The sequence below is a fragment of the Telmatherina bonti genome, assembly GCF_933228915.1.
Source record: "Telmatherina bonti genome assembly, chromosome: 18".
Classification (NCBI taxonomy): Eukaryota; Metazoa; Chordata; class Actinopteri; order Atheriniformes; family Telmatherinidae; genus Telmatherina; species Telmatherina bonti.
This window is the reverse complement of record NC_136616.1, coordinates 13,821,921-13,839,337: the sequence shown is the minus strand read 5'-3', so window position 1 is coordinate 13,839,337 and position 17,417 is coordinate 13,821,921. Positions and strand designations below refer to the sequence as shown.

Below are 17,417 nucleotides of genomic sequence, written 5' to 3'. Positions count from 1 at the left end.
CACTTTCCTTAATGGCCTGTCAAAAGCTGAAGACTGATGGCAGTTCAGTGTTTGCAGATACAGGAAGAGAGGAATGAAAGGGAAAGTGGAAAGAAACTGTAGGGTAAAAGTGAAAAAGGGAGATGGAAGAACATGAGTCTGCAGAAGGGAGATAATGAATGGGAATGTGTTAAAGCAAATGAACGCTCCACGTCAGTTCCACTTTGTTGCTGATATAAAACTTGAACAGATGTTAAACCAACTGTTTTTTACATCCTGTTTTTTGGGTCGTCCCCCCCGCATTAATCTAAATACAATGACTAATCAAAAACAAGTGGTGTCATATGCATTCGCGGTCCTAGCTGGGTATGGACACAATGCCAACTCCTGAACATTATTTGATTCCAGTGGTGATTTCTCACTCAAAGAAGTTGACTTGGAACCTGAAAAACAACTAATCTGACTTGAAATGTATATCTTAATCATCTTTTTTTCCTCATTCACAGCTGGATCACATTCACATATCAGCTATGTAGCAGCTCTCACATTAGCACCTAATGCTAACGGTGCTGATATTCACGTTAGCTCAGACCGAATGGTTGAAAAATATCAGGAAGTGATGTCACCACACACAAACATCATCTGATAACATAATCTGATAACGGACTGGTAATGCAGACATAGCTTTTTGAAATATAATATTTCAGAAGTGTATATAAATGTATCTGTTGAGATTATTACAATGATCTGAGTTCTCCCAGATGTCTCAGGTTCATTACAGAGAAGCTGACTTTACAGTGACATCGGCCAGCTTTCAAATGTGAATCTATGCAAAGATCTCACAGAGATAGGCAAGTCATATCAGAATAGGGTGGCTGTTGTCACAAAAGAAACGTACTTAAAAAAAAAAATCTATCTCCAATATTATGCATCAATATTGGATTAGTTACATTTGACTTGACTCAAATGGATTCGTCAATATTTTTAACACAACTATAATAAATATATCCAAAACTGGACACAGGGAGCTTTTTGTATGTTTATTTTTGCATCTTGTAATCATATTTTAAGTCTACCATATGAAGATAACTCTTTACATTTAAGATCCTATTTTTATTAAGAGTCTCTCTTTTCAGTCATTTAGATTGCTATTCTTTGCCTATGCAAACTCCTTACGTCAGACCTTTATAGGAACTTCCCACTCTCTTTGAAGTAAAAGCAGAGCTTTTCAGGACTTCCGGCTTTTTTATGCAATAGAAGAACAGATGGTGCCACAGTGACATGCACCACAAGGTCAAATCAATAGAACCTCAGTTGGAGGATTTCTGTTATCAAACAACTGGCAGGTCAAGGAGACTGGCCCATTCGGCTTTCAGACTCACACCAAGTGTGTTAAGTCTATTGTACAAAAGCTGGTGTTCAATCATCTCAATGGAGCTCATTAATAATACACTAAATGCATTTTGGATCACAGCAAAGTTAGTTGTTTAACGGTAGACAATCTATCAATTACATGCATAGATACTGTAGTGCTTTGATAATGCTTTAACTACAACCGTGAATCAGAAAAACAGCTTTTAAGAGAAAAAAAATTATATACTATTCTAACAACAACTTTAAATGTCAACACTAATTCTGTCTTCATCTTCTGTTTCTTGTTTAATATGCATTGGTTACTAGCTTGTATAATTTTGGGTGAGAAACTTCTATGAGCACCACTCACCACTATCTGCCAAATTCAAGCTAAAGCTCACTTTAAATTTACACTCAGTAGCCTCAAAAACATTGCTAATTCACAACATAATCTTCCTTGACCTCCTAAACTAGCGAGCTAGCTTATGGTAGCTAACTTGCTAGCTACTGAAAGTTGTCTAGAAATATGCAGTGGCAGGTGGATACATCAAGCATTACCTCAAAGATCCAAACAACTTTAGATGTCAACACTAATTCTATCATCTCCTGTGTCTAATTTATTATGCATTGTAGCTAGTTTTTGTGTGAGAAACTTCCTAGTGAGCACTCCCCACCATTATTTGCCAAATTCATGGCGAAGCCTACTTGAAATTTACATACTCAGTAGCCTCAAGAACATGTCTAATTTGCAACACTATTTTCCTTGACCTTTTAAACTAGCAAGCTAGCTTATGGCAGCTAGCTTAATAGCAACCTAAAGCTGTCTAGAAATATGCAGTGGCAGATGGATACATCAAGCATTACCTCAAAGATCCAAACAACTTTAGATGTCAACACTAATTCTTTCTTCATCTTCTGTTTCTTGTTTAATATGCGTTGGTTACTCGCTTGTATATTTCTGGATAAGAAACTAGTTTATTATGCGTTGTAGCTTGTTCTTGTGTGAGAAACTTAATAGTGAGCACTATCCACCATTATTTGCCAAATTCATGGCGAAGCCTACTTGAAATTTACATACTCAGTAGCCTCAAGAACATGTCTAATTTGCAACACTATTTTCCTTGACCTTTTAAACTAGCAAGCTAGCTTATGGCAGCTAGCTTACTAGCAACCTAAAGCTGTCTAGAAATATGCAGTGGCAGATGGATACATCAAGCATTACCTCAAAGATCCAAACAACTTTAGATGTCAACACTAATTCTTTCTTTATCTTCTGTTTCTTGTTTAATATGCGTTGGTTACTCGCTTGTATATTTCTGGATAAGAAACTAGTTTATTATGCGTTGTAGCTTGTTCTTGTGTGAGAAACTTAATAGTGAGCACTATCCACCATTATTTGCCAAATTCATGGCGAAGCCTACTTGAAATTTATACTCAGTAGCCTCAAGAACATTGCTAATTCGCAACACTATCTTCCTTGACCTCTTAAACTAGCGAGCTAGCTTATGGTAGCTAGCTTGCTAGCTACTGAAAGCTGTCTAGAAATATGCAGTGGCAGATGGATACATCAAGCATTACCTCAAAGATCCACTATGTGTATCATGTAAAGCAGGCAGTAATAGCTGTGTGATGTTCATTGGATTAACTCAGTTCCACATGTAAGGCTAAGTCAGTACAGCACTGTTACAACCAACATAACCAGAAAAGATGACAGAAAGCTGATTTAAGCTTATTTGCCAAATTGCATAATGCAATGAGCACATTTGTGAAGCCTTAAAATATACAATATGTTTTATACAATCTCTGAACCCGATGCATCACATCTTAAATAATCCAGCCGCCTCTTCAAGCATCCTGCCAACCTGTTGTAATAGTTAATACGAGCATCAGAGCCTGTTTGTTGTTTGGATATCTTACATAACTGACTCCACTCTGCTACTTTTCACTTTGCCTCCAACTCTCTTCCTCTTTCACTTACTAATTTTCTCCCCTTTGTCCATTTTCATCCCTCTCCCCTCATCTTTTTCCATCGCTCCCGCTGACTGGTATTGACCCACACACTATTGCAGCTGTATCGCATCAAGCCAAGGGCATAAATCAAAGCATGCGCACACACAACAGCCATCCCACACACTTATGCACTCTCCTCAAGCCGTTTCTGTCAGGCCCGCTCCCTCCACACACACACATATCTATAACCCGTCCTCATCTCCACTGCAGTGAACACCCACACGAGTTTCTGCATTGGGAGAGCGATGCGGATAAAAAAGAGCAAAGTGGGTTTGATTCCAGCGAAGCATCGTGCAGGAAATCCACCAAAATGGTCATTTAGAAGAGTGTTACCTGTTGGTCCCCACTCAAAATGCCAGAAATATGACTGGTTACATAATCTGAAGCAGCTATTTAAAAAGAATAACAGTACCACTGAGAAGCATAGAAAACTTTCACAGCTAGTATTAATTATAATAATAATAAACCAGTAAAAATGTTGAAACAAATTGAAGGAGAGAGAAATTAAGGGAAATGGAAAGACTCTTGTCACCATTGCATTGATTATATATCTTCGGATCAACATGAAAGTGCCAAATACTATAAAGAAAATGTTGCAAAAAATCATCAACTCCATGTTTCTTTCATTTTCCTTTCTCTAAATGATGCAAATGGAGGGATGAGGACAGGATGAGGGGAAAAAAGAGGAGTGTGAAACCTTATATAATTTAGCCTTAAGGTGGTGAGGGACACGAAAAAGAAATGAAGGAGAGACAAAGAGAGAATCCAAGAGGTCAGGCATAAATGAACTCCCTGAGAGCATGCAGAGCGACAAAAACAACTTTTGCTACATGTGATGCAGCTGACATTTGACTTCAGAAATGACTGAACGAGCAGAATCTAAATGCTACTTTGTACAGCGATTGTTTCTGAAATTTAGTACCACATGTCTGTTTCCCACAAACCAACTGGCTTGTGTAGCGAACAAGCTGTTGCTTCATCATCGACACAACTGGTCAAACAAATAAGAAGAAATCGGTCCACAGCAGCACAACAACTCAGCGACACCCAACCTAAACTCTAAGGATTCGATCATCACAGCATCTCCACAGAACTGATCTTTCAGAAAGACACCTTTTACTGATCAAAGTAGTTCCAGTTCTCAGTTGGTTCTGTAAAGTAGCAGCAAGACGGTTTCTGGATGTTGTAACATGACATGAAAAAACATTTGAGGTGGTCTGGTTTGTCGTCGTAACCCTGATCCTGGACCCTTATACTAACAGATCTTCAGTCTGTTTCTTCTGCTAAGACATGTTTTTTGGGAGAAAATTAAGAGTAAGCTTACTATTTTAGTTAGCTAACTCATTAGTTTCTATAATAACTAACTAAATAAATAAACAAATAAATAAACAAACAAATTAATTAATTAATTAATTTATAAATACTTTTTTCTACTGGCTCACCAGCGGGTTTATTCACTGAATGAATTTGGCAGATGTGAAAATAACATAAGTTAATAAAATGCAATTAAATTATTCATGTTCATGTAAAGTTGCTTTTTTATTTTAAGTAAACAGAAATAATTTCAAAGGCAGAGAAATAACAAGACATAACTTGATATTTCAGTATATAATCTGAGTCAGTTCAGGCGGTCGGGATAACTACACAGATATGAAAATTTACATTTAAAGGAACTTCTAGCTCTTGACAAGTTATTCTTAAAGTAATATGAAATGCTGTTTTTATCAGCTCTGGATACCTGGAAATAAATGTTTTGGTAATTTGTTGATCCATTGTGATCTGGGACGTAATGCATGAATAAAATGAGGAAAAATATTGTTGAAAATGCACAAATTTCCTTTTCAAGACATTTCAGATTGTTTATTATTCGTTTTCTAAAAGGACTTTCCAGTAAATAGAAATATCTTTATAATGTATTTGAGCATCTTTCCTTTAAAACAATGTGAGTTTCTAATATTAAAGCTGTTATTTCCCTGGTTTAGCCCACTTGGGTACAAATTGTGCAGAATGTAGCCTGGAAATGAAATTCACCAAACAAATAAAAATAAAATTAAATTAAATTAAATTTTTAAAAAAATTAAAATAAAATGAAATTAGAAATTTTTTTTAAATTAAATTAAATTAAGTTGTGTTTTTAGTTACAAAGGATGTAGGACTTACCATTTACTGATAACTGAAGTGCCGCATTTCCTGCCTTCAACCACTCGTTTTTGAGTCAAAGCGAGTACAATACAGAGAACAAATGCAGACAGGGAGAAGCTCAGAGGAAACAGAAAGACACTCAGAGAGCAGCACATTGGTTACCAGTTACAGCTTTTTACCACCGAAAGGAAGTCACTTTTTCATCAAGCTTCAAGGGCAAACACAATTTACTTTTGTGGTAGCTTATAGCACAACTCATGTACCTCTTAGACTTTACCAATGATGGGGTTTGTTGAAAGACAAGGTGTCCCATCTTATTGGATGATGCCAGGTCCATTAACTCATCGTTAGGGACCTCTTAAGAGGACGTCCCAGCAGTGTAGATACTAAGCTGCACGTTCATTTAGGACATTTTAGCAGGAAATACTTTTGTAAATCGGGAGTTGATGAAAACCCTGCAGCACATCTAACGTAAGCCTCTATTGTTGCACAATTCCATCCGGTGTCTACAACAACGCACCAAACATCATTATGCTTCAGTAGGAACCTTTATATACTGCTGTAAACATAGTGATATTTAATAACTCCAGTGAAGTCTTTTTTAATTTTTTTATTTTCTTTTTCTTTATTTAACCCACAAACACCATGAGAGGAAATCTAAATAAACACCACTGTTACTGATAATAATGTAAATACAAATAAAAATGCTTTTTTTCCACATGTTATCAGGGCAATCAGCACAGCAAATAGTTGTCTGCATGAAGAGAGATGAAGATGTCCGATGGAGATAAAACAGGAGGCATGTGTCATGTACTGTTCCGTCTGCGTTCTGGAAAAACAACTCACATGATTTCCAAGCCAACAGGTCAAAACGTCATTAATAAACACAAAGAAGAAACGTAATGGTAGGTTATTATTTTATCTACAATAATTAGGCAAAAGGCTGACCAGAAGTGAACACTAAGAACTCTCTATAAGCATCTTTTATCACTTCCACGTGTTGATGATCTTTAGTAAACTGTGAATCATGCTGCCCTTCTGCCACAACAATGCACCATGTTTCTGGATGCAACGTATTGATCTGCAGTTCTATATGAGCTACAGTATGTTCTCTGGATTCATAGCAAACTGGGTTGCAGAACTCCATCATGTGCAGAAATAATGCAGAGAGAAATGTGACTAAGTTCAACATCGTCATTTTACACACCTGTTCTGACGGACACGTAACGTATAAAACACAGGTTGCATCTGGGCGCCAGTTAAACACCACAGCCTACCTGACCATCTCCATCCCTTTATGAGCACAGTGCAGCATCTTCTGATGGAAACTTCCAGCAGGATGATGCAACATGTCACAAAGCTCACATCATCTCCGCCATGAAGATGAGTTTACCAAATATCCCAGTCCAACACAGCAGCTTTGGGATGTGGTGGAATGGGAGATTCACCAGATCCCAGTCCAACAGAGCAGCTTTGGGATGTGGTGGAATGGAAGATTCACCAGATCCCAGTCCAACAGAGCAGCTTTGGGATGTGGTGGAATGGGAGATTCACCAGATCCCAGTCCAACAGAGCAGCTTTGGGATGTGGTGGAATGGGAGATTCACCAGATCCCAGTCCAACAGAGCAGCTTTGGGATGTGGTGGAACGGGAGATTCACCAGATCCCAGTCCAACAGAGCAGCTTTGGGATGTGGTGGAACGGGAGATTCACCAGATCCCAGTCCAACAGAGCAGCTTTGGGATGTGGTGGAACGGGAGATTCACCAGATCCCAGTCCAACAGAGCAGCTTTGGGATGTGGTGGAACGGGAGATTCACCAGATCCCAGTCCAACAGAGCAGCTTTGGGATGTGGTGGAATGGAAGATTCACCAGATCCCAGTCCAACAGAGCAGCTTTGGGATGTGGTGGAATGGGAGATTCACCAGATCCCAGTCCAACAGAGCAGCTTTGGGATGTGGTGGAACGGGAGATTCACCAGATCCCAGTCCAACAGAGCAGCTTTGGGATGTGGTGGAATGGAAGATTCACCAGATCCCAGTCCAACAGAGCAGCTTTGGGATGTGGTGGAATGGGAGATTCACCAGATCCCAGTCCAACAGAGCAGCTTTGGGATGTGGTGGAACGGGAGATTCACCAGATCCCAGTCCAACACAGCAGCTTTGGGATGTGGTGGAACGGGAGATTCACCAGATCCCAGTCCAACACAGCAGCTTTGGGATGTGGTGGAACGGGAGATTCACCAGATCCCAGTCCAACACAGCAGCTTTGGGATGTGGTGGAACGGGAGATTCACCAGATCTCAGTCCAACAGAGCAGCTTTGGGATGTGGTGGAACGGGAGATTCACCAGATCCCAGTCCAACACAGCAGCTTTGGGATGTGGTGGAACGGGAGATTCACCAGATCTCAGTCCAACAGAGCAGCTTTGGGATGTGGTGGAACGGGAGATTCACCAGATCCCAGTCCAACAGAGCAGCTTTGGGATGTGGTGGAACGGGAGATTCTCATCATGGTGTGCAGCAACTGGTTGATGCTTCATGTCAACATCAACCTAAACAGCTATTAGGGCTGGGACGATATTCTTTTGCCCCGCTTCGATTTCGATTTATTTGGGTCCCGATTTGATTCAAATTGAGATTTTCACAATTCCTCAATATTGCTGATTTTACTCGACTAAAAACAAAAAATTGTACAAAACTTTTTTTTCCTTGTCATTTTTCTTGATTTCACTTAGGAAAAAACAACACAGTAGCCAGACCATCATTCTGCTGCTATACTGCCTAAGAAGACAAGTAAAAAGATAAATAAAAACAATAAAAATTACAAAAATTTTATCATGAATTATATTTATTTATTTGAAAAAAATAGATTTTTTCACCAAAAAAAAAAAAAAAAAAGATTTTAAGATCATGAAGCAAAAAAATCCTGATATTCGATTTTTTTGATAAGCACTTCCCACCCCTAACAGCTATATATAAAGAAATGAAGTACAGGTTGTACAGAAAAGCACCTCTACAAAGTTCGTTTTTCTTCCTAACAAACGTCTAAACATCATTAAATTATAAACTCTCATTGCTTTGCGAGTGTCGTGAACGGCAAACGTCTGCTCAGAGCCTGCTGCTCGTCAACGCCATCTACCACCAAGTCCTCGACCACTTTCAGGCTCGTCTTCGCACTGAAGACGTTATTCTGCTTTTAAAGGGAATTTAGACACAAATATTTAGATTTTCTAATTCACTACATTAAGTTGTACACTTAAGTGCTGTGGGACATGTTTTTTTTAACCATTTAGAAACTTTGGAGGCCTTGAAGTAAAAACACTTCAGAGGTTTAATAAGTACGATAAACTGAAAAGTGAAAGAAAATTTGGAAAAACTCAGCTGGTTCTTCGTTGCCATGGTTATTTTTTGGTTGTTTTTTTTTTATGTTTTCTGACATTTAAACGGCTCTCTCTTCCTGGTTTAGTCGTCGTTTTCTGATATGTTGCAGTTTTGTTTTTATTTGTGGTGGGTTGGTATTTTAAATTTCAACATGTATCTATTATGTTTTTGTTCACTAAAATGTTCCATGTTCTGTTTATTTCCCTATTCATGCTGAAATGTTCTTTTCATGACACTTTTCCTGCTGTTTTGTTTCTTTTTGTTTGGTTTGACAAATTTCTGATGTTTTCTAAAAACCTTTTCCTGAACTGCGTCTCTTTTTTCTGAAATGTGACATTTTTACTTTTGTTGATTTTTTATGTTTGTTGTTTTCATCTTTTATGTAGTTTTTTTTCATACTTTCTTTTTTCTTTCTAGTTTTTGTTGCTTTGCCTTCTAAAAGACTGTTTCACTCTGTTTCCTTTTTTCTTTTTATTTCATTTTCTTTTTCATTTCCTTGTTTCATTTCCTGTTTTTTTTTAAAGTGTTAAAACACTGAAATGTTACATTTTCTCTCTTTTTTTTGTTTTCTGACAGGTCACATGTCCTGTTTTCTTGTATTTGCTGCTTTGCTCGATGATGATGTGCTGAACACAGACGGGACAGTACAATAAAAACGACAGGCAGACAGGAAATGTGAGGGGGAGGCTGAAGACAACGTGCAACGACCTTAAACCAGAGAGCTCTGTGGTTTACAAAGTGCATTTATTAACGCTGAGACCACCGTGCCAACAAAAACAATAAAGGTTTGACTTACAGCTTCTTTAGAATTTCTTCCATAAACAGGTCAGTCGTAAACTGAAATAGATTCCCGCCAAGACACGTGACACAAATCAATCTCCATCAGTCTTAAAATCCAATCTGGTGAGTAGAATCTGAGCGTTGAGGCAACCAATTAACAAATCTCTCAGGTCACATTCATTGTGATTATGGAGCAGACTGAGGATTCCTCACACTCAGCAGAGCAGGGATGTAAAAACAGCTTTTTATTTACACTCATGACAAACTACTTCACTGAATGTTCAGCGAGTAGAAAAAGAAGACAAACAACATTTGCTCTGCGACTCCCATCACACCACAAAGCTCATCTTTACGCCCAAATATATCCAGTTGCACCAACAGAGGGCTACCGTACAATCACTTCACATCTGAGGGACTGGATTGATCTAACGCTGGATAATGTCATGTCACTGCTGATAAGAAGCAGCACCTCCTTACCGAGTGTGTTAACACACTGCAATATTTAACAAGCACGATAACTGATGGGGACAAAGTGAGCCAAAGCAAATGACAGGGCAGAACTGCTGTAAAACACACACTGTAAAACACACATATGCAGATCCCTGCTGTGTGTGTACGGAAACAAATCAAAAGGACACACAAATGTATTAATCTGCTCAAGACATTGTTGTCACTCAAGCATAATCCTCAGGTCGATGACTAGATTAAGCTACGTCACATGACTGGAGGTACATACAATCTACTCACCGTACACACATACACACACACACACACACGCAGAGTCAGGTAAATCCAACATCTTTGGCAGCAGCTCCTTGCAGCCCATGAGAAGGAGCAGCATGAGGCATCTTAGTATTAAAAGCTCCATCTGAAGCTGCTTTCAGTGACGACTTCTGACTTTCCTGTTAGTCGAATTTAAATTCTCTAAATTTGTCCGCAATGGTTTGTTCCACGTCAAAATCCTGGAGATACACTCAGATAAATGTCTAAAAGTACTTACAAATGTACTTGTTTTATCATCCTCTTTGGTCTTATGTTTCTAACAGTCTGAATTTTTTGTCATATCAACAATGATTTAGTTGAATAAAAAAAAAAGAAAGATAAATACAACACAATGTCGTTTTAACATCAAACTGAGCCGTTTATAATCAGAAAAACTGAAAAGAGGACACTGTCGGGTCATACCTGGCATCCATAACTGTGACCCTGTAACCATGACAACCCTCTGTACTTTTCACATACACATGCTGCATTGTGTCAGTGTCCAATTAGATCAGCTGATCAATACCAGACCAATATCCAATACCATGATCTCCCAGTGACTGAAAAATGTGGCGTCATGGGATGCTGTCCCCATGGAGACTGGGGTTGCCGGGTGCGCCGCGCCATCACAGGAAGCCCTCATGTAAAACCACACCCTCAAATTAAAAACTTTTTTTAAAAAAAAATCTTTCTTAGAAGCTTAAAATGGGATTTTAAAAGGATGGTCTTAAAGGAGGGAGCTGGGGGGGATTTTTATATGTATTTCTTTTGGTTTGCTGTTTTAAATTTCCTCAAAAACAACAATAACAACCTTTTAAACTGTTATGAAATATTAATTTCATTAATAATCTTTCTATACAATTGTGTGAATAAATACAGTTGGATTGCTTTAAGACTTGGATTTGGCTTATTGATCATATCATCCGTTTTCAATTCTTTCTTCGGACAATTTCTATAAAAATATTTATCAAAAATCAAGATTTTCATGACTCTAAACTAGAAATATCCCCAAAAAGTCATATTTTTGACACGTACCACTACCATTGTGGGGTGTGACCTCATTAACACCAAATGACTGCATATCCATGTGTATGTCCATGGGTAAGAAGCTAATATTAAGTAATCAATAGCAGAGACTAGAGGCCAATAAGCAGGTGCCACAGGACCAATAACAAGTGAAACTCCCCCAGTGCAATCACTTCCTCCAGATCAGAGATGTACAGGAGATATCACAGTAGCGGTAAATGATAGAAACGTGACGCAGGCAGGAAGTGGATCAAGCATCAGGTGGCCTTTAGCACACTCACACATGCGGGTCAAGATTAAATCAGAAGTCTGATTTAAAACTTACAGCAGACAGAGAAACAGAGGCGAGAGTGAAAATGAAAGGTTCATACATTTAGCAAGATGGAGGATAAAACTGGGATTACTGTGAGGGAAGCCTCCTTTGAATGGTGTCAAACCCACATTAACGCCTGCATTTTTACGCATTAGGATTCTCTTTGATACTAGCTGTGAAATCACTGAGGAACTAAAGCGCTGAACTGGGGCTACCAGCACGGCCTTGGTGAAAACGTCTGGGACTTTTCAGTGACTTTCTCCAACTAACTGAGGAGCTTTAATTTTAATGGCTCTTTGGTTCGCTAATGCTAAAGCTCTAAATGACAATAACATTTTAAATGTCACCCCACACTGGACTTTTAGTCGATAAATACCAGCATTGAATCTGTTGCCAACTACAAAGACACGTAGCTCAATCTTCTCCTACCTTAGCCCTGATCTGGCCCGAGGTTGACACTTTCCGGATCAGCTTGTGTGAGGTCTCTTCTTGTTCTCCCTCGCTGTCTGACGACTCTTCTCCTCCTTCTCCAGTCTGGAAGAAGAGTGAAAAAAGTGGTAAATCACTAAAAAAAGCAGACTTAAATCTTCCTCTTGGTCTTATCATTTGGCACCTATCCCCTCCATTTTGAAAGAGCAAGGTGTCCTTTTTCTTTTAGGGATCAAGGTGTGCTTGTCATCTAATGAAGGCTTTGGGTCGGGGTGTTTGGATGGCTAGATGACCTTCATTATTAAACTAAAAAGGGCAAATTACCTTTGCAATCACAGCAGTACGACTGAGAGAATGACTGGTAACAAAGAGTTTGGAATCTGTTGCCAAAACTTTGCTGTGTCATCAGCTTAGGCTGATTTATAGAAAATATGACCACGATATCATGACACTGCAATATGTAATGTGGGAAAACTTCATGCCACCTCCACTGAAAGTAGGTTCCCAAACTGGGGTCCAGAGATAATTTCAGGGGTTGCTTATGTATTTGTAAAGGTATTTATCCCATATTTATCAAAAATATTAGAAATTTGTACACATCTACACTCCATACATGTACAAGTTGTAAAATGATTTCACCAAAAACCACTTTATTTTCCTTTTTCTGAAGACTCTCACAGTTTTCCAGATTTACATCTAGAGATCATCACAATGATGATCACACCACTGACTAGATACACCAGTGTATCTAGAGGCAGTGGTTTTCAAACCACTAGCTGAAAGAACGTCCTTGTTCATTGAACAAGGAAGGGGCGTAGGTTGCCCAACCCCACTCCCTCAACATTTTGATTAGATTAACCATCATCCTAATTCTAACCCTAACCCCACGGCCATTTGACATCCTACCACACCCATTGGACGTCCAACCCCACCTAATATCCAGCCCCGCCCCATTCTCCAGGCAGCAGCCAGGGGTTATCCAAAAAAGTTAGTAAAATTGAGCTACATTTATTTAATCTCATGTTTATGTTACCCTACATAACCCTTCTGATTTATCTTTTTTTTGTGTGTTGTGGTCTCCCAAGTAAGCACAACCTCTGCCAGTACTAAATTTTCACCAATTTGCACATAATAATAAAAATCATAATAATTTAGTTGGTAAAACAACAAAATCATATTATATGTTAAGTCACCACTGAAAACTAGGGCCAAAATGCAGCAGCTGTGTGTGTAAATGGGGTAAATCTCATTCAGCAGATTACAGAGCCATCTCCAGCACTTGAGTAACTTGAGTTGTTGATGTGTGGCATTAGTGGTCTTTCAGATCTTTCTGGAAGAACTTTGTTCCTTTCTCCTTTACAGTAGTACTTCAGTTCGGGGAGTTTTACAAGTACTCATCCATGTAGAGCTTTTCAGTCTTATTTAGATCTGGACTTTGACTGGACTATCGATTCTTTTTTAACCATTTTATTGTCGATCAGCTGCTGTGTTTGGGGTTATTGCCCCGTTGCACCCCTCAGTTTAACTTCAAGTGTTAGCTGGCACACAGACGGCCTCACATTAGACTCTGGAATATTTTGGTAAACAGAGGACTTCATTGTCAACTAAATGCATAAGGCATCCTGGTAATATGACTGCGACATACACCTATATCATGACACCTCCACCACTGTGCTTGAAGTGTTTATAAAGATGGGCTGTGTTTGGTTTTCACATTGGATGCTGTACATTATGGCCATATCTCCATTATGATCCTGTCTGTCTACAAGACATTGTTCCAGACGTCTTGTGGTTCGCTCAATTTCTTCCCTCTCCCACCCTTCCCATCTTTTCTGGGTAGAGTGGATGGCTATTCATCTCAACCTCGGGTCCTCTACCATAGTCCTGGGAGCTTGATGGTCCTACACAGTTATCTTAGCTGTTCCTTGGACCGCATTCTACTGGATGGAGATGTCTGATGTTTCTCCAGGTATCTGTTGGAGCCACTTCTCCAGTGTGGGGGAGACGGCCCCAAGTGTTCCAATGACTATGGGTACCACTAATGCTTTCAACTTCCAGGTCTTCGCCAGTTCTTCCTTGGTACTTCTCAAGTTTCTGATGCTTCTTTTTCCTGATATTTCTATCATTGGGGATAGATACATCTATCACTACGGCTTTCCTCTGCTGCTTATCCATCACCACTATGTCTGGCTGATTGACAATCACCATTTTGTTGGTCTGAATCTGGAAGTCCCACAGGATCTTAGCCCTTTCATCATCCAACACCTTGGGCGGTGTCTCCCATTGGGACTTAGGGGTCTCATTCATATTCTGTACAGATGTTTCTGTATACAGGCGGTCCTCGGGTTACGCAGTTCTTGACTTACATCGTTTTGACTTTACGCGCACATTAAATAAATGTAAATTTAAAAAAAAAAAATAGAGCAAGTTTTGAAGTTACGAGGGTCCACGTAAGCTCTTATGATGCGTGACACGGAGGCTGAGACGCCACCTCAGTGTATTTTAATTGCCTGTACTGTTTTTCTATTAATATGATGTATAATTCATGGATTTAAATAGTTATTTAGTGTTCAAGGGGGCAATATGGGGTATTTAAGGATAAAAATCCAACTTGCACCAAATTTTGGGTTATGTTGCAGCGCTAGGAATGGAACTCTTTCGTAAACCGAGGACCGCCTACATAGATTTCTGAATATATATAACATTTATTTAACCAAACAGGTCAATTGATAGGTTGAATATATTTTCCATTGGAGATACTGATGACAAATATCAAAGGTGATTCGATGTAAAGTCAGAAACGGGTCCAAACGCTACTGTAGGCAAAGGAAGTTTAAAATGGAAATATTCGGATTTTGATTTTCATGAAAGAAAGGACGATTTTTGCTGGTAACCCTTTTAAACAAGCCATACTTGTTTAAAAGGGTTAGTCATGAACTTTAACCGTATGACGCCAAATGTACCATTTACAGACATTTTGCATTACTTCATGGTTAAAACTTTGCTCAAAATCTTGTTAAGTAGAATCTGAAACTGGTCTTCTGCCACTAACGGATACCAGGAAGCAGCAGATTGCACGATAATAATTTTGACACATTACATGATAACATGATAACAAATGGTAAATATCCCTCCAAAAAAATTATTTTTTTATTTTGTTGCATTTTGTTAAAGGACCGAAAAAAGACAGCACATTAAAATAAATGAACATTTCTTCCCATTTTTTCATGGGTCAGGCTTTAAAAGGTTAACACTGCAAATGCTGACTAAGGCCAGTAGAGTCTGAGATGTATCTCTTGGTTTTTTTTTTAGTTTCATGGTCTGACTTTGTGGTGGGCCTGCTGGGAAGTCCAGTACTATGATGACTGAGAGCAGTCTTAAATGCCATGTGTCTCACTCTAGAACACTGTACTTTACATGGTTTAGTACAGACCTTATAACCCTTCACATATTAATGGGCATGAAATTTGCTTCTGTAAGGTCATGGCAGATATCTTTCCTCCTTGGCACACCTGAATACTGCAAATCAACAAACTGCTGTGTTGGCGTAGATTCTCAGTCATCCAGGTCAAAGTAAACGCAACTGGATGTATTTCTTTTGTCCACTTTATTACTAAAGAAGCAGTTTACGCAAAAACATTTTTTTTGTTAAAAAAAAAAAAAAAAGAAAAAAAAAAGGAAAATTTACATTTTTAAAATGAAATTGAATTCATATTTTAAAATGAAAATAAAACAAAGATTACAAAAATGGTCATTTACCCAGCACGTCATGTTGTTCTGAGGTTGTATTTACCTAATTTTATGAAATAAAAAGGGCAAAATCATTATTTTTTTGTCTAGATTATGTCACAATGGGTATTATTTATGTCCTTGAGTGTTTTAAAAGGTGCCTTCCAATAAAACATGTCACTATTTATTATTAAAAACTTAAAACAGAAGATGTACTTTCCCTTTCACCTGAATGGGTTTGAGTCTAGATGTAAAGAAACACTACCAATAAATTAATAATGTCAATAGTGAACAAAAATACACAGAAATTCAATGCATTTACTTGACTAATGCTGCAGTTTCGTAAAAGAAAAATCTCACACGCTGACCGACTGTTTTTGGTAATGAACATATTGCTCTTGAACTTTGTTCTAATTTTAACTATTAGAACATGATTACATTCTGGTATTATAACAAAAAATACACTGACACGTGCTTGATGTCGTCTGAGTTAAATAAACATGACTTCTACACATTTTGAACCTTTAAATTAGTTTGTTACTGCTTTATTCAAAAGCTTCAGATTTATTAAGTAGGTGTAGAGTTTTATGTACTTTTGGTAGCTGTAAATAGAAACAAGGACTGAAAAAATACTCACGATATGAGTCCTTTCAGAGTCTGCTTGGGGCGACCCCAGCGACTCACCAGGCCCCGCAACATACAGGACGTTTGGGCTTAATTTGGATGCCATGATGTGTTTCCAGGTGAAGGACGGAGGAGAGGAAAGAACAGCAAGACAAATGTAGGGAAAGAGAGAAAACTGGGAAGAAGGTGCAGAGGAGGAAGAAGAGGGATGGATGAGGCAAAAACTTGGCCAAGTGGAGTAAGGAGAGACGAGGACGGCGAACTGAACGAGCTGCAGGGCTTTGGGCCACACTGTGCTGATCTCTCTATTCGACTCTGGAAAAGACGGAGGGATGAATTATTGATTAGGACAGAAAAACCAAACTCACAAGAGATTTTTTTTTCATCTAGAGGCAGGAAAAGTTGACAACTCCTCTGAAAGTTTAGAACATAACAACAGAACAAAACTAGAGCAGCTCTAATAAGTGTTCCAGCTGTTTCAAACTTTCAGCAGGGTAGTCAATAAGAGCCACTTCTTTCTCAGTTCCTCTTTACTTCTTCCTGGGTTTACAGTTCACGTAGAAACACTCTCAGGCGCACAGTTAAACTGTGACACATATATAAGTGTAAAAATAAAGGCGATCATGATGACAATCAGTAATAAAAAATAAAAAAAAACAAAAACGTGCAGCATTATTCCGCGTTCCTTAATGAGATACGAGCTCGATTGCTTTCGGCACGCGAGCACCTCGCATGCATCGAACCGGTCTTTTATTTATTTATTTGCAATGAAAACACACAAATAAAAAAACACTTATACGAGTGCCACCCAGGCGCGTGCGCGTTTCCTTGATTACGATGTGTCCACGCTATTCAAAAGCCTGTCCGCATCTCTTGTTCGTCGCCGCC

The 17,417-nt window shown here is 38.7% G+C and overlaps 1 protein-coding gene across 1 annotated transcript in view; it reads right to left on the bottom strand.

Moving 5' to 3' along the window:
* The window catches only part of LOC306769557 (diacylglycerol kinase delta), a gene marked incomplete at its 5' end in the record, with an annotated part of 97,589 nt that extends 80,954 nt beyond the window's left edge, over positions 1-16,635 (bottom strand). The window contains 2 exons of the mRNA XM_079258221.1: positions 12,177-12,281; positions 16,543-16,635. Coding sequence (XP_079114347.1) covers positions 12,177-12,281; positions 16,543-16,635 — 198 coding nt within the window. The remainder of the gene's footprint in view (positions 1-12,176; positions 12,282-16,542) is intronic.
* Between the last annotated feature and the right edge of the window lie 782 nt (positions 16,636-17,417).